Source organism: Oncorhynchus clarkii, chromosome 26 (assembly GCF_045791955.1).
Source record: "Oncorhynchus clarkii lewisi isolate Uvic-CL-2024 chromosome 26, UVic_Ocla_1.0, whole genome shotgun sequence".
NCBI lineage: Eukaryota > Metazoa > Chordata > Actinopteri > Salmoniformes > Salmonidae > Oncorhynchus > Oncorhynchus clarkii.
Genome location: NC_092172.1, coordinates 42642185 through 42668729, shown reverse-complemented (window position 1 = coordinate 42668729; position 26545 = coordinate 42642185). Strand labels below are relative to the sequence as shown.

The 26545-nt window shown below is 41.5% G+C and overlaps 1 protein-coding gene across 1 annotated transcript in view; it reads right to left on the bottom strand.

The window, feature by feature from the left end:
* Positions 1-26545, bottom strand: part of LOC139384623 (otogelin-like) — a 135203-nt gene that overhangs the window by 93198 nt on the left and 15460 nt on the right. The window contains exons 7-20 of the mRNA XM_071129441.1: positions 26199-26329; positions 22642-22748; positions 17777-17886; positions 16980-17105; positions 15419-15527; positions 14462-14508; positions 13758-13903; positions 10982-11114; positions 8158-8335; positions 6803-6927; positions 6259-6471; positions 4490-4655; positions 3238-3312; positions 2351-2394 (exon numbers count right to left, since the gene is read on the bottom strand). Coding sequence (XP_070985542.1) covers positions 2351-2394; positions 3238-3312; positions 4490-4655; positions 6259-6471; positions 6803-6927; positions 8158-8335; positions 10982-11114; positions 13758-13903; positions 14462-14508; positions 15419-15527; positions 16980-17105; positions 17777-17886; positions 22642-22748; positions 26199-26329 — 1710 coding nt within the window. The remainder of the gene's footprint in view (positions 1-2350; positions 2395-3237; positions 3313-4489; positions 4656-6258; positions 6472-6802; positions 6928-8157; positions 8336-10981; positions 11115-13757; positions 13904-14461; positions 14509-15418; positions 15528-16979; positions 17106-17776; positions 17887-22641; positions 22749-26198; positions 26330-26545) is intronic.

The following is a 26545-nucleotide window of genomic DNA, read 5'->3' as shown; positions in this document are numbered from 1 at the left end:
TCATTCTCCTAAGGGTAACTAACTACTGTCAGGACTTTGGGGAACGAGCCCAGATCATTCTCCTAAAGGTAACTAACTACTGTCAGGACTTTGGGGAATCTATCCAAGATCATTCTCCTAAAGGTAACTAACTACTGTCTGGACTTTGGGGAATCTAGCCCAGATCATTCTCCTAAAGGTAACTAACTACTGTCAGGACTTTGGGGAATCTAGCCAAGATCATTCTCCTAAAGGTAAAGGTAACTAACCACTGTCAGGACTTTGGGGAATCTAGCCAATATCATTCTCCTAAAGGTAAAGGTAACTAACCACTGTCAGGACTTTGGGGAATCTAGCCAAGATCATTCTCCTAAAGGTAACTAACTACTGTCATGACTTTGGGGAATCTAACCCAGATCATTCTCCTAAAGGTAACTAACTACTGTCAGGACTTTGGGGAATCTAGCCCAGATCATTCTCCTAAAGGTAACTAACTACTGTCAGGACTTTGGGGAATCTAGCCCAGATCATTCTCCTAAAGGTAACTAACTACTGTCAGGACTTTGGGGAACGAGCCAAGATCATTCTCCTAAAGGTAACTAACTACTGTCAGGACTTTGGGGGAACGAGCCAAGATCATTCTCCTAAAGGTAACTGACTACTGTCAGGACTTTGGGGGAACGAGCCCAGATCATTCTCCTAAAGGTAACTAACTACTGTCAGGACTTTGGGGAATCTAGCCCAGATCATTCTCCTAAGGGTAACTAACTACTGTCAGGACTTTGGGGAACGAGCCCAGATCATTCTCCTAAAGGTAACTAACTACTGTCAGGACTTTGGGGAATCTATCCAAGATCATTCTCCTAAAGGTAACTAACTACTGTCTGGACTTTGGGGAATCTAGCCCAGATCATTCTCCTAAAGGTAACTAACTACTGTCAGGACTTTGGGGAATCTAGCCAAGATCATTCTCCTAAAGGTAAAGGTAACTAACCACTGTCAGGACTTTGGGGAATCTAGCCAATATCATTCTCCTAAAGGTAAAGGTAACTAACCACTGTCAGGACTTTGGGGAATCTAGCCAAGATCATTCTCCTAAAGGTAACTAACTACTGTCATGACTTTGGGGAATCTAACCCAGATCATTCTCCTAAAGGTAACTAACTACTGTCAGGACTTTGGGGAATCTAGCCCAGATCATTCTCCTAAAGGTAACTAACTACTGTCAGGACTTTGGGGAATCTAGCCAAGATCATTCTCCTAAAGGTAACTAACTACTTTCAGGACTTTGGGGAATCTAGCCCAGATCATTCTCCTAAAGGTAACTAACTACTGTCAGGACTTTGGGGAACGAGCCCAGATCATTCTCCTAAAGGTAACTAACTACTGTCAGGACTTTGGGGAATCTATCCAAGATCATTCTCCTAAAGGTAACTAACTACTGTCTGGACTTTGGGGAATCTAGCCCAGATCATTCTCCTAAAGGTAACTAACTACTGTCAGGACTTTGGGGAATCTAGCCAAGATCATTCTCCTAAAGGTAAAGGTAACTAACCACTGTCAGGACTTTGGGGAATCTAGCCAATATCATTCTCCTAAAGGTAAAGGTAACTAACCACTGTCAGGACTTTGGGGAATTTAGCCAAGATCATTCTCCTAAAGGTAACTAACTACTGTCATGACTTTGGGGAATCTAGCCCAGATCATTCTCCTAAAGGTAACTAACTACTGTCAGGACTTTGGGGAATCTAGCCCAGATCATTCTCCTAAAGGTAACTAACTACTGTCAGGACTTTGGGGAATCTAGCCAAGATCATTCTCCTAAAGGTAACTAACTACTGTCAGGACTTTGGGGAATCTAGCCCAGATCATTCTCCTAAAGGGAACTAACTACTGTCAGGACTTTGGGGAATCTAGCCCAGATCATTCTCCTAAAGGTAACTAACTACTGTCAGGACTTTGGGGAATCTAGCCCAGATCATTCTCCTAAAGGTAACTAACTACTGTCAGGACTTTGGGGAATCTAGCCCAGATCATTCTCCTAAAGGTAACTAACTACTGTCAGGACTTTGGGGAATCTAGCCCAGATCATTCTCCTAAAGGTAACTAACTACTGTCAGGACTTTGGGGAATCTAGCCCAGATCATTCTCCTAAAGGTAACTAACTACTGTCAGGACTTTGGGGAACGAGCTTGCCATCTTTTGATATTATAGCATGGTTCAATATCATTCTCTTAAAAGTAACTTACCAGTGGCAGGACTTTGGGGGATCTAGCCCAGATCATTCTCCTAAAGGTAAAGGTAACTTACCAGTGGCAGGACTTTGGGGGATCTAGCCCAGATCATTCTCCTAAAGGTAAAGGTAACTTACCAGTGGCAGGACTTTGGGAAACTAGCTTGCCATCTTGGCAAATCCTAAAGAGAGAACATTGTTAACTCAACACAACAATAACATCGTTAAATCAACACAACAATAACATTGTTAACTCAACACAACAATAACATCATTAACTCAAGACAACAAGAACAACGTTAAATCAACACAACAATAACATTGTTAACTCAACAAAATAATGTGAATACTGGTCACATCCCAAATGGCACCCTAATTCCTATAGACTGCACTACCAGAGCCCTATGGTCCCTATATATCCCTATGGTACCTATATATCCCTATGGTCCCTATATATCCCTATGGGCCCTATATATCCCTATGGGCCCTATATATCCCTATGGGCCCTATATAGCCCTATGGTCCCTATATATCCCTATGGTCCCTATATATCCCAATGGTCCCTATATATCCCTATGGTCCCTATATATCCCTATGGGCCCTATATATCCCTATGGACCCTATATATCCCAATGGGCCCTATATATCCCAATGGGCCCTATATATCCCTATGGGCCCTATATATCCCTATGGGCCCTATATATCCCTATGGGCCCCATATATCCCTATGTTTGAGCATTTCAGAGAGTTTCAAAGAGTTTATCAAATAGAGTATCAAATAGAGTTTCAAATAGAGTATCAAAGATAATATCAAATAGAGTATCGAAGAGTTTATCAAATAGAGTATCGAAGAGTTTATCAAATAGAGTATCAAAGAGTTTATCAAATAGAGTTTCAACTAGAATATCAAAGATAATATCAAAGAGAGTATCAGAGAGAGTATCAGAGAAAGTATCAGAGTGAGTTTCTTTGTTGAACATCTTGTTTATTAGTTTGTTAAAGAGAGATGATGAGGAGTGTCTTACTGTACACCTGCTGATGTCATGATCACATCGCCTGGAGTATAGTCCGCCCCCAGGAAACTACAGGGACAGGAGCTCCTGAGAAAACACACACACAAGAAATAACAAACATGTGAAGACACAGAAACACACCAGAAGGCAGTTGTAACATAGAACTGTTTGGTGCTAACAAGCCATCAAGCTGAGCCTTTTATACAGACTCCACATCTCAACTGAACTCATTCTAAGGGAAATAAATACTGTTTTTGTTGTTGTTGTTGTTGTTGTTGTTGATTGGAGATACATTGAAGATCTTATCAAAATTGCATCACCTGCATAATCTGAGTTGAATCAATTAAATCGCCAAATCTCTCCCTTCACCTAAAATGGCTGCAGAATCAATTGAGTGGTGCAGTTAAAACCGTGTCTAGCAGAGGCTAAGAGCCTCTGTAACATATAGGCCATGGCAACACATCAGCCTCTGTGTTACACGTTCTTTCTCACTGACTATCAGATATCTGTGTTGTCCACAGCTTGAGTGGGAATGAATGGGGGGGGGGTTTCACCGCAAATTCCTTGATGTAACTCTATCGCCAGGTAAGTAACAGCACTGCGCTAACTGTAGGATGTTAAAAAAAACCTGGGGACATTAAAGGTGAATTAAGCCTCATGTCTTATTGAGGCAAGAGTGGGTTTTTTTTATGAAAAGAGAGCACAACTGCCAAGGTCTGCAGGGTCTCTGGGATGTCTATGGGAGAGATGGAAGACAGGACTTGACCTTGAGCTGAAATACAAAATATAACTTGGTGGAGGATTAGACTTGGTGGGTGTTCTGCTTACAAGCTCAAGTTCACCATTTGCAATTCCAAGAAAAGTCCTGAAAAGTCCTGGGGCCATGTAATCAGAAAGACAACACTGATTCATGTGTATTCAGAAGGACAACACTGATTCATGTGTATTCAGAAGGACAACACTGATTCATGTGTAATCAGAAGGACAACACTGATTCATGTGTAAAGGAAGTGCTAAGTCCTGGGGCCATGTAATCAGGACAACACTGATTCATGTGTATTCAGAAGGACAACTAAGTTACAACATTGTTGGACTTTCCTTTAGTCCCAATGATGATAATGGACTGAGTGTCACTTCTATTTGTTCCAAACTAAATATAGACTCTGAATAAGTGTCACTTCACTTTGTTCCAAACTAAATATAGACTCTGAATTGTAAATGGGAAAGTGTGCCACTCGGCCCCGCCCCCCAGCGCCAGTCTTACCTGGGCACACAGGTGTGTGTGTGTGTGCTGTAGAAGGTGCCGTGTGGACACACACAGCCCTCCTCACACTCCTCTCCACAGTGCTGCTGGGTGGACAGGGCGGAGCAACGCCGTTGGCACGACGACACACAGGTTCCGTACTCCATGGTATCTGGGCATGTCACCTCTACAGGGGAAGGATATATACTGTCAGTCAATAATGTCACCTCTACAGGGGAAGGATATATACTGTCAGTCAATAATGTCACCTCTACAAGGGAAGGATATATACTGACAGTCAATAATGTCACCTCTACAGGGGAAGGAGACGGATATATACTGTCAGTCAATAATGTCACCTCTACAGGGGAAGGATATATACTGTCAGTCAATAATGTCACCTCTACAGGGGAAGGAGACGGATATATACTGACAGTCAATAATGTCACCTCTACAGGGGAAGGAGACGGATATATACTGTCAGTCAATAATGTCACCTCTACAGGGGAAGGATATATACTGAGTCAATAATGTCACCTCTACAGGGGAAGGAGACTGATATTTACTGACAGTCAATAATGTCACCTCTACAGGGGAAGGATATTTACTGACAGTCAATAATGTCACCTCTACAGGGGAAGGAGACTGATATTTACTGACAGTCAATAATGTCACCTCTACAGGGGAAGGAGACGGATATATACTGTCAGTCAATAATGTCACCTCTACAGGGGAAGGATATATACTGACAGTCAATAATGTCACCTCTACAGGGGAAGGATATATACTGTCAGTCAATAATGTCACCTCTACAGGAGACTGATATATACTGTCAGTCAATAAGCTCTTACTTATCATTCAATGACCTTTTTAGTCAAAGAAATTGTGTAATTTCACCAGATCTACAACTGTAAACGTTTAACGTCTAACATGTATTTCTGTACCAGTTGGTGTCACAAACCTCGTTTGTTTACATTTATAGCATTGAACTTCCTGAACCCCAGTTCACATACCAGTACAGAGTACACATGACTCACTAAAACAATACGGTCCAAACACACAATACTTAAAGTCATGAATCACTAACAGTCTGAACAATACTGTCTAAACACACAATACTTAAAGTCATGAATCACTAACACAGTCTGAACAATACTGTCTAAACATACAATACTTAAAGTCATGAATCACTAACAGTCTGAACAATACTGTCTAAACACACAATACTTAAAGTCATGAATCACTAACACAGTCTGAACAATACTGTCTAAACATACAATACTTAAAGTCATGAATCACTAACACAGTCTGAACAATACTGTCTAAACATACAATACTTAAAGTCATGAATCACTAACACAGTCTGAACAATACTGTCTAAACATACAATACTTAAAGTCATGAATCACTAACAGTCTGAACAATACTGTCTAAACACACAATACTTAAAGTCATGAATCACTAACAGTCTGAACAATACTGTCTAAACATACAATACTTAAAGTCATGAATCACTAACAGTCTGAACAATACTGTCTAAACACACAATACTTAAAGTCATGAATCACTAACACAGTCTGAACAATACTGTCTAAACATACAATACTTAAAGTCATGAATCACTAACACAGTCTGAACAATACTGTCTAAACATACAATACTTAAAGTCATGAATCACTAACAGTCTGAACAAGACTGTCCAACCATACAATACAATAAGTCCCCCTAAAGCATCTAACCAACAACCAGCAGATTGAAAGTAACATCCAGGGCCAGACCACAGTACTCACCACAGTCAGGTACGCTGGCTCTGAACTCCATGATGACAGAGTACTTCCTGCACTGTCTAGCATAGTGGGCCAGGGAAGAGCAGAGACAGGGCTGGCCACACTTACAGGTGTCTGCTTTACACTGTTGGTGAAAGGGCACCGGACTCAGGTACTCATGACACGCTGAGAACAACTCCTGGTTCAGGATGTCACACATCTCAGAGGCGTAGGATGCTATGGGGTGGAGGGGGAGGGGGAGGGGGAGGGGAAGAGAGAGAGAGAGAGAGAGAGTGAGAGAGAGTGAAAGAGAGTGAAAGAGAGAAATAGAGAGAGCGAAAGAGAGAGAAAGAGAGAGAAAAATAAAGAGAGAGAGAGAGAGAGAGAGAGAGAGAGAGAGAGGGAGAGAGAGATAAATAGAGAGAGAGAGAGAGAGCATCTCTGTTTAAGTTTGAGTTATGTTGCAGTGAGGGTTCTAAAACACATAAGGAAAATATTTATTGAAAGGCATGACATGTTTCTATTTGATAATGACGTAGGAGGACTTATGGTTTAGAAGGACACGTACCTGCTTGCTGATGCGTGTCACATGGGTCAAGCTGGGGAACACTCTGGCTGGGGACACAGGCAGAGGATACCCTCCAGGCGTTGCCAAACAGGTGAGGGGTGCTCTCTATCATACCAGACGGGGACCTGGGGAAGGCAGGGGAGGGGGGGTGTGTCACAACATCAGAGATGGACTACCTTAGTGTTTCAGAAGGAACCCACAACAAATTCTTGCATGCACACTACCCGGTTTGGTTCTGGTGGTCAGAGGCTTTTCAGATCTGGACTGCAGGGGAGGAAGGGTGTACTCACTCACAACACAATAGTTCTGTGATTCAGCTATATTATATATATACTATACTATTATATACTGTATATACTGATACATGTTGTTGTGATCCAAAACATCTACCATTTACAGTACATGGCTGTGAAGTCACAGTACATTTCAACCATTCCATTAAACCCTCAGACATGACTGTGAAGTCACAGTACATTTCAACCATTCTATTAAACCCTCAGACATGACTGTGAAGTCACAGTACATTTCAACCATTCCATTAAACCCTCAGACATGACTGTGAAGTCACAGTACATTTCAACCATTCTATTAAACCCTCAGACATGACTGTGAAGTCACAGTACATTTCAACCATTCCATTAAACCCTCAGACATGACTGTGAAGTCACAGTACATTTCAATCATTCTATTAAACCCTCAGACATGACTGTGAAGTCACAGTACATTTCAACCATTCTATTAAACCCTTAGACATGACTGTGAAGTCACAGTACATTTCAACCATTCTATTAAACTCTCAGACATGACTGGCCACGTCCATCCATTTCACTTGAGTTTTCACCTGTTAACAGTGAAGTAGGCGATTAGAGAGAGGTAACATTTCATCAGGCAGAGACTGGTCAGGCCGGTCAGGCTGGTCAGCCGCGATTTACATTACTGAGAGGAGAGGTAGATAAGAGAGAGAGAAAGGAGAGAGAGGGGAGAGGCGAGGAGAGCTGAGAGGAGAGGGAGAGCTGTTCCCGCCATCTCGCTCCCTGCCCCTCCCTCTCCCTGCCCTAGCCAGCTCCCGAAACAGGAGTATCCTTTCTCCCAGAATGCCACTGCAAGGGCCGTGCCAGCCACAGAGAGCAACAGAGAGCCACCCGGGGGACTGGAGGTCAAGGATCAGACAGACACACTTACAGGAAGTCAGAGAGAATGAGGGTATAGAGAGAGAGAGAGAGAGAGAGAGAGAGAGAGAGAGAGAGAGAGAGAGAGAGAGGAGAAGGAAGAAGCATGGGATTGGGGTTTCTGAAAACGTGTGTCTGTATCAGTATCTGAAAACGTGACAAGCCATCCAATCCAGACACACTTACAGGAAGTCGTCCTGGATGTTTCCGTTGAAGGTTCCACAGAGCCCCACCGTGTCGCCCTTCCACAGCTCATCCACCTGCAGGTAGAGACGGAACTCCCTCCAGCTGTACTGCAGATGCAGACCCAGAGCAGTACGCAACTGCAGGTACATGGAGGACAGCTCCTGGATGTGGAACACCTCTGGGGAAACAATAGGGATGTGATTAAAGGGGGAGGGGGGAGGGAGTCTAAAGTGCAAAGTCTCTACTGGTCTAGAGAAGTCTCTACTGGTCTAGAGAAGTCTCTACAGGTCTAGAGAAGTCTATAGTGGTCTAGAGAAGTCTATAATAGTCTAGAGAAGTCAATAGTGGTCTAGAGAAGTCTCTACCGGTCTAGTGAGGTCTATAATGGTCTAGTGAAGTCTCTACTGGTCTAGAGAAGTCTCTACTGGTCTAGAGAAGTCTCTACTGGTCTATAGAAGTCTCTACTGGTCTATAGAAGTCTCTGCTGGTCTAGTGAAGTCTCTGCTGGTCTAGTGAAGTCTATACTGGTCTAGTGAAGTCTCTACTGGTCTAGTGAAGTCTATACTGGTCTAGTGAAGTCTCTACTGGTCTAGGGAAGTCTCTACTGGTCTAGAGAAGTCTCTACTGGTCTAGAGAAGTCTCTACTGGTCTAGAGAAGTCTCTACTGGTCTAGAGAAGTCTCTAGAGAAGTCTCTACTGGTCTAGAGAAGTCTCTACTGGTCTAGAGAAGTCTCTGCTGGTCTAGTGAAGTCTCTACTGGTCTAGAGACGTCTATAATAGTCTAGAGAAGTCTCTAATGGTCTAGTGATGTCTCTACTGGTCTAGAGAAGTCTCTGCTGGTCTAGAGAAGTCTCTACATAATGGTGGTAATAATGGTGGTAATAATAATGGTAGTAATGATTGTAATAATGGTGGTAATAATGATGGTAATAATGGTGGTAATAATAATGGTAATACTGATGGTAATAATGGTGGTAATAATAATGATAATAATAATGGTAATAATAATGGTAGTAATGATTGTAATAATGGTGGTAATAATAATGGTAGTAATGATTGTAGTAATGGTGGTAATAATGATGGTAATAATGGTGGTAATAATAATGGTAATACTGATGGCAATAATGGTGGTAATAATAATGGTAATAATGATGGTAATAATGGTGATAATAATGATGGTAATAATAATGGTAATAATAATGGCAATAATAATGGTGGTAATAATAATTGTAATAATGGTGGTAATAATGATGGTAATAATAATGGTAATAATAATGGTAATAGTGGTGGTAATAATAATGGTAATAATGGTGGTAATAATGGTGGTAATAATAATGGTAATAGTGGTGGTAATAATAATGGTAATAATAATGGTAATAATGATGGTAATAATGGTGATAATAATAATGGTAATAATGATGGTAATAATGGTGGTAATAATAATGGTAATAATAATGGTAATAATAATGGTAATAACGATGGTAATAATGATGGTAATAATAATGGAAATAATAATGGTAATAGTGGTGGTAATAATAATGGTAATACTAATGGTAATAATGATGTAATAATGGTGGTAATAATAATGGTAATAATAATGGTAATAATGATGGTACGTGTTTCGACTGTAAACACTTAATAAATGGATACATGGATGGATACATCAGACTAAATGAGGTGATGTGATTCCTGAACCGTTCCACATACTTCTACACAAAGCACACATAAAACAGTTTACTGCTGGTTACCATTACAAACCATGGGAATGAAAACGCTAACAACCACGAGAACAAAAACACAGAAGAAATACATTTTGTAACACAACATAATACATCATTAACACAGTGGCCCTGAGTCCGGTCTGTTTACTGATAAGAGTCCTGTCTAGAGACAGCAACTGTCATTCAATACACTTCAATACAGCTCACTCAGACCCAGTCCGTAGTGCTGAAAGAACATAGATCTGGACAGACAATGTCGAGGCATGATACTGATATGAGGTTGAAAAGAAGATCCAGCACACTGGTGATCTTGATGCTCCACGAGACAGAGAGAGAAACAGACAGAGAGAGATATAGAGAGAGAAAGAGAGAGAGGGAGAGAGAGAGATAAAGAGAGAGACAGAGAGAGAGGGGGAGAGAGAGATAAAGAGAGTAAGAGGGGGATAGAGAGAGAGAGAGAGAGAGAGAGAGAGACAGAGAGAGATATAGAGAGAGACAGAGAGAGAGGGAGAGAGAGAGATAAAGAGAGTGAGAGGGGGGATAGAGAGAGAGAGAGAGAGAGAGAGAGAGAGAGAGAGAGATATAAAGAGAGAGAGATAAAGAGAGGGAGAGAGAGAGATAAAGAGAGTGAGAGGGGGGATAGAGAGAGAGAGAGAGAGAGAGAGAGAGATAAAGAGAGAGAGAGATAAAGAGAGGGAGAGGGGGGATAGAGAGAGTGAGAGGGGGGATAGAGAGAGAGAGAGAGAGAGAGAGAGATAAAGAAAGAGAGAGAGAGATAAAGAGAGGGAGAGAGAGAGAGAGAGAGATAGAGAGAGAGAGAAAGATAAAGAGAGAGATGGAGGGAGAGAGAGAGAGATAAAGAGAGAAAGATAAAGAGAGAGAGAAAGATAAAGAGAGGGAGAGAGAGAGAGATGGGGGAGAGAGAGAGAGAGAGAGAGAGAGAGAGAGATGAAAATCAAGCAATGAACATCAAGATCACCAACGTGCTGAAATGTTATTTTCTAACCTCGGGTATCCAGTTCTTCTCCATCCACCCGATAACCCTGATAGTTGTGCCACAGGAGTAACACCTGTTCAGTAGTATGTGATTGTGAGTTACCTACCGTCTGAATAGGGCAGAGAGATGCGGTACTGTCCTGCCATGAAGACCTCTCCTAGGTGGGTCAGTGTGATCTCAGTTCGTGGGTCCTCGTCTATGACCAGGCTGACTGATTGGATACAAGACCCGTCCAAATGCTGCAATTGAGACAAGATAAAGAGTGGAACCTAATTGCAGCAATTCAGATACAGGGATGAGGTGAGGGGACAGATCAGGAGGGAGGGGGCAAATGGTACAATTTGCACCTTTTCTAAAAGAACCCCCCCCCCACTGTTGTCTCTGAAAGCTAAATAGTTAGAGCTTATTTCACTTGCCAATGATACATGCGCTGTAATATATTTGTTTGAGATGGGTTTGGTTCGGGAGTCTTTCTGCAGGACTGAAGCGTTTCTTAAGATCGCTCACCGCCCGGTCCATGGGGCTGTGACAGTAAGTGATCCGCTCTGTATGAATCGAGTCTTTCATTAGCGGCAGAGACAGCTGAGCAGCCGACAGACCATTTCACCTGCCGCTTTCACACAGCCTGGTCTCCCTCTCTCCTCCTCCTCCTCCTCTCTCTCTCCCTCTCTCTCTCCCTCTCTCCTCCTCCTCCTCCTCTCTCTCTCCCTCTCCCTCTCCCTCCCTCTCTCCTCCTCTCTCTCTCCCTCTCCATCTCCCTCTCCGTCTCTCCCTCTCTCTCTCCACCACCTCCTGTGTTCACACAGCCTGGCTTCTCTCCATCTCTCTCTCTCTCCACCACCTCCTGTGTTCACACAGCCTGGCTTCTCTCCATCTCTCTCTCTCTCCACCACCTCCTGTGTTCACACAGCCTGGCCTCTCTCCATCTCTCTCTCCATATATATATATTTTCTCTCTCTCCACCACCTTCCCACTTCCTTCATCTCCCCTATAAAGCCATCCACAGCCCTGTTGGCCCTCTAGAATGCCTGTGTTTGACATGGTAATCTGTGGCCTGCTTGCTACAGCGTTGAGTGTTGAGTTGAGGATGTCAGTGGCTGATGATTGCTGGGAAATTGGAGGCTTTGAGGAAGAGAAGCTGTCAGTCTTTTGTAGCATTTCATGTTGTATCTGTCAGACATATTAGATGGTTTGATCAGGACACAAACACAGCTCCCAGGTCCTTTCATCTGTCTACTCCTCACAGACATCAGGTTTCAGGAGAAAAATGCCACCAGAGACAGAGAGAGAGAGAGCGAGAGAGAGAGAGAAAAACAGAGACAGAGAGGGAGAGGGAGACAGAGGAAAAGAAAGAGAGAGAGAGAGAGAGAGAGAGAGAGAGAGACCCTTTTCCGACATAATGATGTGAACTTTAAGAGGAGCCAAATGTTTCTCTATTTTACGATCAAACCTGATTGGTCGGCTTTGTTTTCATGTCGTCACAAGGCAGAGAAACAAATAGCGCAGCAGTTTGAAAGTCAGCTGTGACAGGCATGACATCATATCAACATCATAGAACATTCACTGAATATTGCTTAGATGTCCAACGTAGTAATTTCCTATCAACTTGAAAAATACTTTTTTTTATTGAGGCTTCATTTCGACAAATGTTCTACTATTTTCTACCACTTGTAGAGACTATAATGGTGTGTATCAGTCTTCTGTCACACCCTGACCATAGTTTGCTTTGTATGTTTCTATGTTTTGTTTGGTCTGGGTGTGATCTGAGTGGGCATTCTATGTTGGATGTCTAGTTTGTCTGTTTCTGTGTTTGGGCCTGATATGGTTCTCAATCAGAGGCAGGTGTTAGTCATTGTCTCTGATTGGGAACCTTATTTAGGTAGCCTGTTTAGTCATTGTGGGTTGTGGGTGATTGTCTACGTTCGTTGCTTGTGTTCAGCACAGTTCTCAGTATAGCTTCACGGTCGTTATTCATTTATTGTTTTGTTTAGTTTGTTCAGTGTATTTAGTCTTTTTTCGTCTTTCATTAAAATAATGTATTCTAACCACGCTGAGCTTTGGTCTACTCCGAACGACGACCGTGACATCTTCTCTATGGGTTGTCTTGTAGAGACTATAATGGTGTGTATCAGTCTTCTCTATGGGTTGTCTTGTAGAGACTATAATGGTGTGTATCAGTCTTCTCTATGGGTTGTCTTGTAGAGACTATAATGGTGTGTATCAGTCTTCTCTATGGGTTGTCTTGTAGAGACTATAATGGTGTGTATCAGTCTTCTCTATGGGTTGTCTTGTAGAGACTATAATGGTGTGTATCAGTCTTCTCTATGGGTTGTCTTGTAGAGACTATAATGGTGTGTATCAGTCTTCTCTATGGGTTGTCTTGTAGAGACTATAATGGTGTGTATCAGTCTTCTCTATGGGTTGTCTTGTAGAGACTATAATGGTGTGTATCAGTCTTCTCTATGGGTTGTCTTGTAGAGACTATAATGGTGTGTATCAGTCTTCTCTATGGGTTGTCTTGTAGAGACTATAATGGTGTGTATCAGTCTTCTCTATGGGTTGTCTTGTAGAGACTATAATGGTGTGTATCAGTCTTCTCTATGGGTTGTCTTGTAGAGACTATAATGGTGTGTATCAGTCTTCTCTATGGGTTGTCTTGTAGAGACTATAATGGTGTGTATCAGTCTTCTCTATGGGTTGTCTTGTAGAGACTATAATGGTGTGTATCAGTCTTCTCTATGGGTTGTCTTGTAGAGACTATAATGGTGTGTATCAGTCTTCTCTATGGGTTGTCTTGTAGAGACTATAATGGTGTGTATCAGTCTTCTCTATGAGTTTAACAACATATTAAAGGGTCTAAAAGGTATCTTTATTAAACTTACAGGTCCACACGGGGCGTTCTGAATGGTGACAGTGAACTTCCCTGAGTTACGACTCTTAGCCAGGACATACTGACAGGAAGCTGGGAAGGTGAACATCCTGCCGTCAAACGAGTGGAAGTACATGTCCCCAGTCACAGAGCACTCTCCTGAGAGAGAGGGAAGAGAGAGAGAGAGAGAGAGGGAGAGAGACAGAGAGAGAGAGAAGGAGAGAGAGAGAGAGAAGGAGAGAGAGAGAGAGAGAGAAGGGGAGAGAGAGAGAGAGAGTGAAGGGGAGAGAGAGAGAGAGGGAGAGAGAGAGAAGGGGAGAGAGAGAGAGAGAGAAGGGGAGAGAGAGAGAGAATGAGAGAGAGAGAGAGAGAGGGAGAGAAGGGGAGAGAGAGAGAGAGAGAGAGGGAGAGAGAGAGAGAGAGAGAGAGACGAAAGAGAGAGAGAGAGAGCGAAAGAGAGAGAGGGAGCGAGAGAGAGAGAGAGAGAGCGAAAGAGAGAGAGAAGAGGAGAAAGCACATCAAGTGACGAACACTGCAGTCTGCATTCAAAATAGAACAAAACTGTATTTAGTTAAATACAAAAAAAGCCTTAGCAGCCTAGCTCCTTTCTCATATACCACATGCATAATGTCTAGAGACGAGATGAGATTGTACCTGGAGAATCACCAAGGGGAAATTAGTTTGGCATAGTCTATAGTACAAAGTAAAGATGTGAACCTGGGCAGCTGTACTCTGTGCAGTTCCACACTCCCCCCACACACGTGCTGAAAGAGAGAGAGAGAGAAACGGGAGACGTGATCACAGGTGTGCTATGGGTACATGAAAGACTGTCCTAATCACCAAAGACCTCTGGGAAATAAATGTCAGTCATCATAGTCACATGACTTAATCCTGGTTGGATCTGAGATGGATCTGAGATGCCTGGGATTTAAAGGAAACGAAGAAGACAGCAGGGGACAATATTTTGCCTAAATATAAATGGTTCCATAGTTGTACGGGTTTTGATGTCATGTTTGGGTTAGAACATCAATCCTAACCACCAAACATCAAAACATTGCATCCACTTACAGCTGGAGAAGGTGATATGAGAGGACCATAAGAGATGATAGAGAGATGAGATCATAGAGAGATGATAGAGAGATGAGATGATACAGAGATGAGGTGATAGAGAGATGATAGAGAGATTAGATGATAAAGAGATGAGATGATAGAGAGATGATAGAGAGATGAGAGAGAGATCATAGAGAGATGAGATGATAAAGAGATGAGATCATAGAGAGATGATAGAGAGATGAGAGAGAGATGAGAGAGAGATTATAGAGAGAGTAGATGGTAGAGAGATGAGAACATAGAGAGACGATAATGAGATGAGATGATAGAGAGGTGAGATGATTGAGAGATGAGATCATAGCAAGATCATAGAGAGATTAGATGATAGAGAGATGGGATGATAGATTCAATGAAAGAGAGATGAGATGATAGAGAGAAGATATAGAGATGAGAGAGAGATTATAGAGAGAGTAGATGGTAGAGAGATGAGATGATAGAGAGATGAGATCATAGAGAGATGATAGAGAGATGATATAGAGATGATATAGAGATGAGAGAGAGATTATAGAGAGAGTAGATGATAGAGAGATGATAGAGAGATGAGATCATAGAGAGATGTCCTACCAGTTGTTACACTCCTCCTGAACTGTCTGTCCAGAGGGATAGACCATGCCGTGGTATTCACAGGGACAGTCTGAGGCCTTCACACAACTTCCCTCCTCATAGATCAGGTCTGGGAGAGAGACATTCAGACAGAGAGAGGAATAGGAGACAGACAGAGAATTCAGTTGGTCTAGGCATTGAGAGATGGGTTGGAATATGGGTCTCTAATAGGTCTAACTCAGAGAGAGGGATATGGGGAGAGTGTGGAATACAGGTGGTTTGTAAAGGGTTAATAAGTAGATTTTACACCTTTGGAACTAATGTTTTAACTCGTTAATTGAAATTAACCAATTAGTTATTAACTGTTTATTAAAGATTCAGAAACTATCCACAAACAAATGACTAACGGTATAAAAACTACTTCTTCTAAACTCTTTCCAACCCCTTTATAAAGTCTTATTTTATAAAGTATTATTTAATAAAGTATTATTTAATAAGGTATTATTTAATAAAGTCTTCTTTAATAAAGTCTTATTTTATAAAGTATTATTTTATAAAGTATTATTTAATAAAGTCTTATTTAATAAAGTATTATTTTATAAAGTATTATTTAATAAAGTATTATTTTATAAAGTATTATTTTATAAAGTATTATTTAATAAAGTATTATTTTATAAAGTCTTATTTTATAAAGTATTATTTATAAAGTCTTATTTTATAAAGTCTTATTTTATAAAGTCTTATTTAATAAAGCCTTATTTAATAAAGTCTTATTTTATAAAGTATTATTTTATAAAGTCTTATTTAATAAAGTATTATTTAATAAAGTATTATTTTATAAAGTCTTATTTTATAAAGTCTTATTTTATAAAGTATTATTTATAAAGTCTTATTTTATAAAGTCTTATTTTATAAAGTCTTATTTAATAAAGTATTATTTAATAAAGCCTTATTTAATAAAGTCTTATTTTATAAAGTCTTATTTTATAAAGTCTTATTTTATAAAGTATTATTTAATAAAGCCTTATTTAATAAAGTCTTATTTTATAAAGTATTATTTTATAAAGTATTATTTTATAAAGTCTTATTTAATAAAGTATTATTTAATAAAGTCTTATTTTATAAAGTCTTATTTTATATAAAGTCTTATTTTATAAAGTCTTATTTTATAAAGTATCATTTAATAAAGTCTTCTTTTATAAAGTCTTATTTTAGAAAGTATTATTTTATAAAGTCTTATTTTATAAAGTATTATTTAATAAAGTATTATTTAATAAAGTATTATTTAATAAAGTCTTATTTTATAAAGTCTTATTTTATAAAGTATTATTTTATAAAGTCTTCAAAATGCAAGACAAAATAGGGGGCGCTGCTTTGAATCACGTATGAAAACAAAGAGAGTTGCTCATGGGAGAACAGGGAATAACAAACTAACCAAGTTGCAGCTGTGTCAAAGCATCATACTTCAAAAACAAACAAACGAAGTTGCAGCTGGTGTAAAAGCATCATACTTCAAAAACAAACAAAGTACTTTATTTTAGCGGCTAGTAACTGTAATCAACAACAGGAGCGTAAGTCTCACCGTCGGGACAGTAGCATCCGTCTAGACACTGCAGCTTGTTGTCGATACACATTCTGTCCACGTTACAGGACACAGGGCAGCAGGTGATGCACTCCTTATACTGCAGACCTGGAGGGCATGGCATCGCTGGGGAACACAGGAAGTGACACCGTGAGACAGGATGTAGCATCACAAGACAGGAAGTGACATTAGCGGGACATGAAGTGATATCACGAGACAGGAGGTAGCATCACAAGACAGGAAGTGACACCGTGAGACAGGATGTAACATCACAAGACAGGAAGTGACATTAGAGGGACTTGAAGTGATATCACGAGACAGGAGGTAGCATCACAAGACAGGAAGTGACATTAGCGGGACATGAAGTGACATCACGAGACAGGAGGTAGCATCACAAGACAGGAAGTGACATTAGCGGGACATGAAGTGACATCACGAGACAGGAGGTAACATCACAAGACAGGAAGTGACATTAGCGGGACATGAAGTGATATCACGAGACAGGAGGTAACATCACAAGACAGGAAGTGACACCGTGAGACAAGATGTAACATCACAAGACAGGAAGTAACATCACGGGACATGAGGTGATATCACGAGACAGGAGGTAACGTTACAAATGTTTGACATTAAATTTGTCTTGTGGTTTGTTTCGTGTAATTACATACCATGTGTGAATAATAATTTTTGGGGGGGCAACAAGCCAACTGAAACGGCACTTAATTATCTACACTAAAACTAACTACAGTGTATCCTGCCTGCGGGTATGGGTAAATAACGTTATGAAGGGTACCTACCACACTGTGGTATGTGAGTCCTCCAGTCCGTCAGTGGGTGGTCGGCGTGGGCACAGACCCGGGCATACTCCGTGAACACCTGGCATACCACATCACCGTTGGGACCCGACCTTCATCCAGGGCAAGATAAAAAAAACAAGTTGTACCCTTACACTGAACAGAAGCCAAAGACAGGTCGGCAGGAAGACAGGATGTTACACTGAACAGAAGCCAAAGACAGGTCGGCAGGAAGACAGGATGTTACACTGAACAGAAGCCAAAGACAGGTCGGGAGGAAGACAGGATGTTACACTGAACAGAAGCCAAAGACAGGTCGGCAAGAAGACAGGATGTTACACTGAACAGAAGCCAAAGACAGGTCGGCAGGAAGACAGGATGTTACACTGACCAGAAGCCAAAGACAGGTCGGCAGGAAGACAGGATGTTACACTGAACAGAAGCCAAAGACAGGTCGGCAGGAAGACAGGATGTTACACTGACGTTTACAACACGTACTAAACACTTACAGTGGAAGGGATGTAGTTTACAGGAAGGGGTGTAGTTTACAACACGTACTAAACACTTACAGAGGAAGGGATGTAGTTTACAACACGTACTAAACACTTACAGAGGAAGGGATGTAGTTTACAACACAGACAAAACACTTACAGAGGAAGGGATGTAGTTTACAACACAGACAAAACACTTACAGTGGAAGGGATGTAGTTTACAACACAGACAAAACACTACAGTGGAAGGGATGTAGTTTACAACACGTACTAAACACTTACAGAGGAAGGGATGTAGTTTACAACATGTACAAAACACTTACAATGGAAGGGATGTAGTTTACAACACAGACAAAACACTTACAGAGGAAGGGATGTAGTTTACTACACGTACTAAACACTTACAGTGGAAGGGATGTAGTTTACAACACAGACAAAACACTTACAGAGGAAGGGATGTAGTTTACAACACGTACTAAACACTTACAGAGGAAGGGATGTAGTTTACAACACGTACAAAACACTTACAGAGGAAGGGATGTAGTTTACAACACAGAAAAAACACTACAGTGGAAGGGATGTAGTTTACAACACGTACTAAACACTTACAGAGGAAGGGATGTAGTTTCAACACAGACAAAACACTTACAGAGGAAGGGATGTAGTTTACAACACGTACTAAACACTTACAGTGGAAGGGATGTAGTTTACAACACATACAAAACACTTACAGTGGAAGGGATGTAGTTTACAACACAGACAAAACACTTACAGTGGAAGGGATGTAGTTTACAACACGTACTAAACACTTACAGAGGAAGGGATGTAGTTTACAACACAGACAAAACACTTACAGTGGAAGGGATGTAGTTTACAACACAGACAAAACACTTACAGTAGAAGGGATGTAGTTTACAACACAGACAAAACACTACAGTGGAAAGGATGTAGTTTACAACACAGACAAAACACTTACAGAGGAAGGGATGTAGTTTACAACACGTACTAAACACTTACAGAGGAAGGGATGTAGTTTACAACACAGACAAAACACTTACAGAGGAAGGGATGTAGTTTACAACACAGACAAAACACTACAGTGGAAGGGATGAAGAAGTTTCCATTTTGCAGTTTTCATCACGTACAAAAATGATTCTAGAAATGTTCCTAGTTGTAGTATTTGTAGACTAGTTATTACTAACAGACAGAGGTCGTTGGTGACTAGTTATTATTAACAGACAGAGGTCGTTGGTGACTAGTTATTACTAACAGACAGAGGTCGTTGGTGACTAGTTATTACTAACAGTCAGAGGTCATTGGTGACTAGTTATTACTAACAGACAGAGGTCGTTGGTGACTAGTTATTACTAACAGACAGAGGTCGTTGGTGACTAGTTATTACTAACAGTCAGAGGTCGTTGGTGACTAGTTATTACTAACAGACAGAGGTCGTTGGTGACTAGTTATTACTTACAGAGGTCATTGGTGACTAGTCAGTACTTACAGACAGAGGTCGTTGGTGACTAGTTATTACTAACAGACAGAGGTTGTTGGTGACTAGTTATTACTAACAGACAGAGGTCGTTGGTGACTAGTTATTACTAACAGAGGTCGTTGGTGACTAGTCAGTACTTACAGACAGAGGTCGTTGGTGACAAGTTATTACTAACAGACAGAGGTCGTTGGTGACTAGTTATTACTAACAGACAGAGGTCGTTGGTGACTAGTTATTACTTACAGAGGTCGTTGGTGACTAGTCAGTACTTACAGACAGAGGTGACTAGTTATTACTAACAGACAGAGGTCGTTGGTGACTAGTTATTACTAACAGACAGAGGTCGTTGGTGACTAGTTATTATTAACAGAGGTCGTTGGTGACTAGTTATTACTAACAGACAGAGGTCGTTGCTGACTAGTTATTACTTACAGAGGTCGTTGGTGACTAGTCAGTACTTACAGACAGAGGTCGTTGGTGACTAGTTATTACTAACAGACAGAGGTCGTTGGTGACTAGTTATTACTAACAGACAGAGGTCGTTGGTGACTAGTTATTACTAACAGACAGAGGTCGTTGGTGACTAGTTATTACTAACAGACAGAGGTCGTTGGTGACTAGTTATTACTAACAGTCAGAGGTCGTTGGTGACAAGTTATTTCTTACAGAGGTCGTTGGTGACTAGTTATTACTAACAGAGGTCGTTGGTGACTAGTTATTACTTACAGACAGAGGTCGTTGGTGACTAGTTATTACTTACAGAGGTCGTTGGTGACTAGTTATTACTAACAGACAGAGGTCGTTGTAGACTAGTTATTACTTACAGACAGAGGTCGTTGGTGACTAGTTATTACTAACAGAGGTCGTTGGTGACTAGTTATTACTAACAGACAGAGGTCGTTGGTGACTAGTTATTACTAACAGACAGAGGTTGTTGGTGACTAGTTATTACTAACAGAGGTCGTTGGTGACTAGTTATTACTAACAGAGGTCGTTGGTGACTAGTTATTACTAACAGACAGAGGTCGTTGTAGACTAGTTATTACTTACAGACAGAGGTCGTTGGTGACTAGTTATTACTAACAGACAGAGGTCGTTGGTGACTAGTTATTACTAACAGACAGAGGTCGTTGGTGACTAGTTATTACTTACAGAGGTCATTGGTGACTAGTCAGTACTTACAGACAGAGGTCGTTGGTGACTAGTTATTACTAACAGACAGAGGTTGTTGGTGACTAGTTATTACTAACAGACAGAGGTCGTTGGTGACTAGTTATTACTAACAGAGGTCGTTGGTGACTAGTCAGTACTTACAGACAGAGGTCGTTGGTGACAAGTTATTACTAACAGACAGAGGTCATTGGTGACTAGTTATTACTAACAGACAGAGGTCGTTGGTGACTAGTTATTACTTACAGAGGTCGTTGGTGACTAGTCAGTACTTACAGACAGAGGTGACTAGTTATTACTAACAGACAGAGGTCGTTGGTGACTAGTTATTACTAACAGACAGAGGTCGTTGGTGACTAGTTATTACTAACAGAGGTCGTTGGTGACTAGTTATTACTAACAGACAGAGGTCGTTGCTGACTAGTTATTACTTACAGAGGTCGTTGGTGACTAGTCAGTACTTACAGACAGAGGTCGTTGGTGACTAGTTATTACTAACAGACAGAGGTCGTTGGTGACTAGTTATTACTAACAGACAGAGGTCGTTGGTGACTAGTTATTACTAACAGACAGAGGTCGTTGGTGACTAGTTATTACTAACAGTCAGAGGTCGTTGGTGACAAGTTATTTCTTACAGAGGTCGTTGGTGACTAGTTATTACTAACAGAGGTCGTTGGTGACTAGTTATTACTAACAGACAGAGGTCGTTGGTGACTAGTTATTACTTACAGAGGTCGTTGGTGACTAGTTATTACTAACAGACAGAGGTCGTTGTAGACTAGTTATTACTTACAGACAGAGGTCGTTGGTGACTAGTTATTACTAACAGAGGTCGTTGGTGACTAGTTATTACTAACAGACAGAGGTCGTTGGTGACTAGTTATTACTAACAGACAGAGGTTGTTGGTGACTAGTTATTACTAACAGAGGTCGTTGGTGACTAGTTATTACTAACAGAGGTCGTTGGTGACTAGTTATTACTAACAGACAGAGGTCGTTGTAGACTAGTTATTACTTACAGACAGAGGTCGTTGGTGACTAGTTATTACTAACAGAGGTCGTTGGTGACTAGTTATTACTAACAGACAGAGGTCGTTGGTGACTAGTTATTACTAACAGACAGAGGTCGTTGGTGACTAGTTATTACTAACAGACAGAGGTCGTTGGTGACTAGTTATTACTAACAGAGGTCGTTGGTGACTAGTTATTACTAACAGAGGTCGTTGGTGACTAGTTATTACTTACAGACAGAGGTTGTTGGTGACTAGTTATTACTTACAGACAGAGGTCGTTGGTGACTAGTCAGTACTTACAGACAGAGGTTGTTGGTGACTAGTTATTACTTACAGACAGAGGTCGTTGGTGACTAGTCAGTACTTACAGACAGAGGTCGTTGGTGACTAGTTAAACTTGGACAGAGGTCGTTGGTGACTAGTTATTAATTACAGACAGAGGTCGTTGGTGACTAGTTATTACTAACAGACAGTGGTCGTTGGTGACTAGTTAAACTTGGACAGAGGTCGTTGGTGACTAGTTATTAATTACAGACAGAGGTTGTTGGTGACTAGTCAGTACTTACAGACAGAGGTCGTTGGTGACTAGTTAAACTTGGACAGAGGTCGTTGGTGACTAGTTATTAATTACAGACAGAGGTCGTAGGTGACTAGTCAGTACTTACAGACAGAGGTCGTAGGTGACTAGTCAGTACTTACAGACAGAGGTCGTTGGAGCAGCTAGCCATGTAAGACAGAGGACTGACAAACTCATGACAGCCTGTAAATGGTTCCTCCAGAAGCATTGCACACACCTCCTCCACTTTCTGTCACGGTGAAAACAAAGTAAGCACAAGGTCCAAGTTTACCTCACACAAACCCAGAACAGGAAATAAATCACACAAACCCAGAACAGGAAATAAATCACACAAACCCAGAACAGGAAATTAATCACACAAACCCAGAACATGAAATTAATCACACAAACCCAGAACAGGAAAATAAGCACACAAACCCAGAACAGGAAATTAATCACACAAACCCAGAACAGGAAATTAATCACACAAACCCAGAACAGGAAATTAATCACACAAACCCAGAACAGGAAATTAATCACACAAACCCAGAACAGGAAATTAATCACACAAACCCAGAACAGGAAATTAATCACACAAACCCAGAACAGGAAATTAATCACACAAACCTAGAACAGGAAATTAATCAATCAAACCCAGAACAGGAAATTAATCACACAAACCCAGAACAGGAAATTAATCAATCAAACCCAGAACACGAAAATAAAGAACACAAACAGAGTTAGAGTAGTTCAATTTAGGATAATTAAATCTAAAAAAGTGTTTAAGATTCAAAAATGTCCTTTTTAAATAATTGTGGTCCCTCAGGTAGAGACTGAGAACCAATGGTCCAAGCAGAGACTTGGCAGATAGCAGCACCAGAGATGTCTTCTTAACACAATCACTACCTATATGTGAGGTTAAGGTCAGGGTTATTCACTACCTGTATGTGAGGGTTAAGGTCAGGGTTATTCACTACCTGTATGTGTGGGTCAGGGTTATTCACTACCTGTATGTGAGGGTTAAGGTCAGGGTTATTCACTAACTGTATGTGAGGTTAAGGTCAGGGTTTTTCACTACCTGTATGTGTGGGTCAGGGTTATTCACTACCTGTATGTGAGGGTTAAGGTCAGGGTTATTCACTACCTGTATGTGAGGTTAAGGTCAGGGTTATTCACTACTTGTATGTGTGGGTCAGGGTTATTCACTACCTGTATGTGAGGGTTAAGGTCAGGGTTATTCACTACCTGTATGTGAGGTTAAGGTCAGGGTTATTCACTACCTGTATGTGTGGGTCAGGGTTATTCACTACCTGTATGTGAGGGTTAAGGTCAGGGTTATTCACTACCTGTATGTGTGGTCAGGGTTATTCACTACCTGTATGTGTGGGTCAGGGTTATTCACTACCTGTATGTGTGGGTCAGGGTTATTCACTACCTGTATGTGAGGTTAAGGTCAGGGTTATTCACTACCTGTATGTGTGGGTCAGGGTTATTCACTACCTGTATGTGAGGGTTAAGGTCAGGGTGTGAGGTTAAGGTCAGGGTTATTCACTACCTGTATGTGAGGGTTAAGGTCAGGGTTATTCACTACCTGTATGTGTGGGTCAGGGTTATTCACTACCTGTATGTGAGGGTTAAGGTCAGGGTTATTCACTAACTGTATGTGAGGTTAAGGTCAGGGTTTTTCACTACCTGTATGTGTGGGTCAGGGTTATTCACTACCTGTATGTGAGGGTTAAGGTCAGGGTTATTCACTACCTGTATGTGAGGTTAAGGTCAGGGTTATTCACTACTTGTATGTGTGGGTCAGGGTTATTCACTACCTGTATGTGAGGGTTAAGGTCAGGGTTATTCACTACCTGTATGTGAGGTTAAGGTCAGGGTTATTCACTACCTGTATGTGTGGGTCAGGGTTATTCACTACCTGTATGTGAGGGTTAAGGTCAGGGTTATTCACTACCTGTATGTGTGGGTCAGGGTTATTCACTACCTGTATGTGTGGGTCAGGGTTATTCACTACCTGTATGTGAGGTTAAGGTCAGGGTTATTCACTACCTGTATGTGTGGGTCAGGGTTATTCACTACCTGTATGTGAGGGTTAAGGTCAGGGTTATTCACTACCTGTATGTGAGGTTAAGGTCAGGGTTATTCACTACCTGTATGTGTGGGTCAGGGTTATTCACTACCTGTATGTGAGGGTTAAGGTCAGGGTTATTCACTACCTGTATGTGAGGTTAAGGTCAGGGTTATTCACTACCTGTATGTGAGGGTTAAGGTCAGGGTTATTCACTACCTGTATGTGTGGGTCAGGGTTATTCACTACCTGTAAGTGTGGGTCAGGGTTATTCACTACCTGTATGTGAGGGTTAAGGTCAGGGTTATTCACTACCTGTATGTGAGGGTTAAGGTCAGGGTTATTCACTACCTGTATGTGAGGTTAAGGTCAGGGTTATTCACTACCTGTATGTGTGGGTCAGGGTTATTCACTACCTGTATGTGTGGGTCAGGGTTACTCACTACCTGTATGTGTGGGTCAGGGTTATTCACTACCTGTATGTGAGGGTTAAGGTCAGGGTTATTCACTACCTGTATGTGAGGGTTAAGGTCAGGGTTATTTACTACATGTATGTGAGGTTAAGGTTAGGGTTATTCACTACCTGTATGTGTGGGTCAGGGTTATTCACTACCTGTATGTGAGGGTTAAGGTCAGGGTTATTCACTACCTGTATGTGAGGTTAAGGTCAGGGTTATTCACTACCTGTATGTGAGGTTAAGGTCAGAGTTATTCACTACCTGTATGTGAGGTTAAGGTCAGGGTTATTCACTACCTGTATGTGTGGGTCAGGGTTATTCACTACCTGTATGTGAGGTTAAGGTCAGGGTCAGGGTTATTCATTACCTGTATGTGAGGGTTAAGGTCAGGGATATTCACTACCTGTATGTGAGGGTTAAGGTCAGGGTCAGGGTTATTCACTACCTGTATGTGAGGGTTAAGGTCAGGGTTATTCCCCACCTGTATGTGTGGGTCAGGGTTACTCAACAGTAGTATGTGAGGGTCAGGGTTACTCACCAGTAGTGTGTGAGGGTCAGGGTTACTCACCAGTAGTATGTGTGGGTCAGGGTTACTCACCAGTAGTATGTGTGAGTCAGGGTTACTCAACAGTGGTATGTGAGGGTCAGGGTTACTCAACAGTAGTATGTGAGGGTCAGGGTTACTCACCAGTAGTATGTGAGGGTCAGGGTTACTCAACAGTAGTATGTGTGGGTCAGGGTTACTCACCAGTAGTATGTGTGGGTCAGGGTTACTCACCAGTAGTATGTGTGGGTCAGGGTTACTCACCAGTAGTATGTGTGGGTCAGGGTTACTCACCAGTAGTATGTGTGGGTCAGGGTTACTCACCAGTAGTATGTGAGGGTCAGGGTTACTCACCAGTAGTATGTGAGGGTCAGGGTTACTCACCAGTAGTATGTGAGGGTCAGGGTTACTCAACAGTAGTATGTGTGGGTCAGGGTTACTCACCAGTAGTATGTGTGGGTCAGGGTTACTCACCAGTAGTATGTGTGGGTCAGGGTTACTCACCAGTAGTATGTGTGGGTCAGGGTTACTCAACAGTAGTATGTATGGGTCAGGGTTACTCACCAGTAGTATGTGTGGGTCAGGGTTACTCACCAGTAGTATGTGAGGGTCAGTGTTACTCACCAGTAGTATGTGTGGGTCACGTGAGGCGCAGGACGAGGGGAACATGAAGGGCACCATGGGACACCTGACCTGGTGAAGCTCCTCCTCCACCCAGCTGTTCCCAAACATGGACAGGTCCTCCGTCACCACACCTGTATGGGAAGACAGGCGGTGCACAGCAGAACGTTACCACCGCTACAAGATGTTGTTCCAGCCCTACTTCTAACACACCTGATTGTAGCAGTAAGGTGCTCTTCAGGACCTTGATCAGCTGATTGTAGCAGTAAGGTGCTCTTCAGGGCCTTGTTCAGCTGATTGTAGCAGTAAGGTGCTCTTCAGGACCTTGATCACCTGATTGTAGCAGTAAG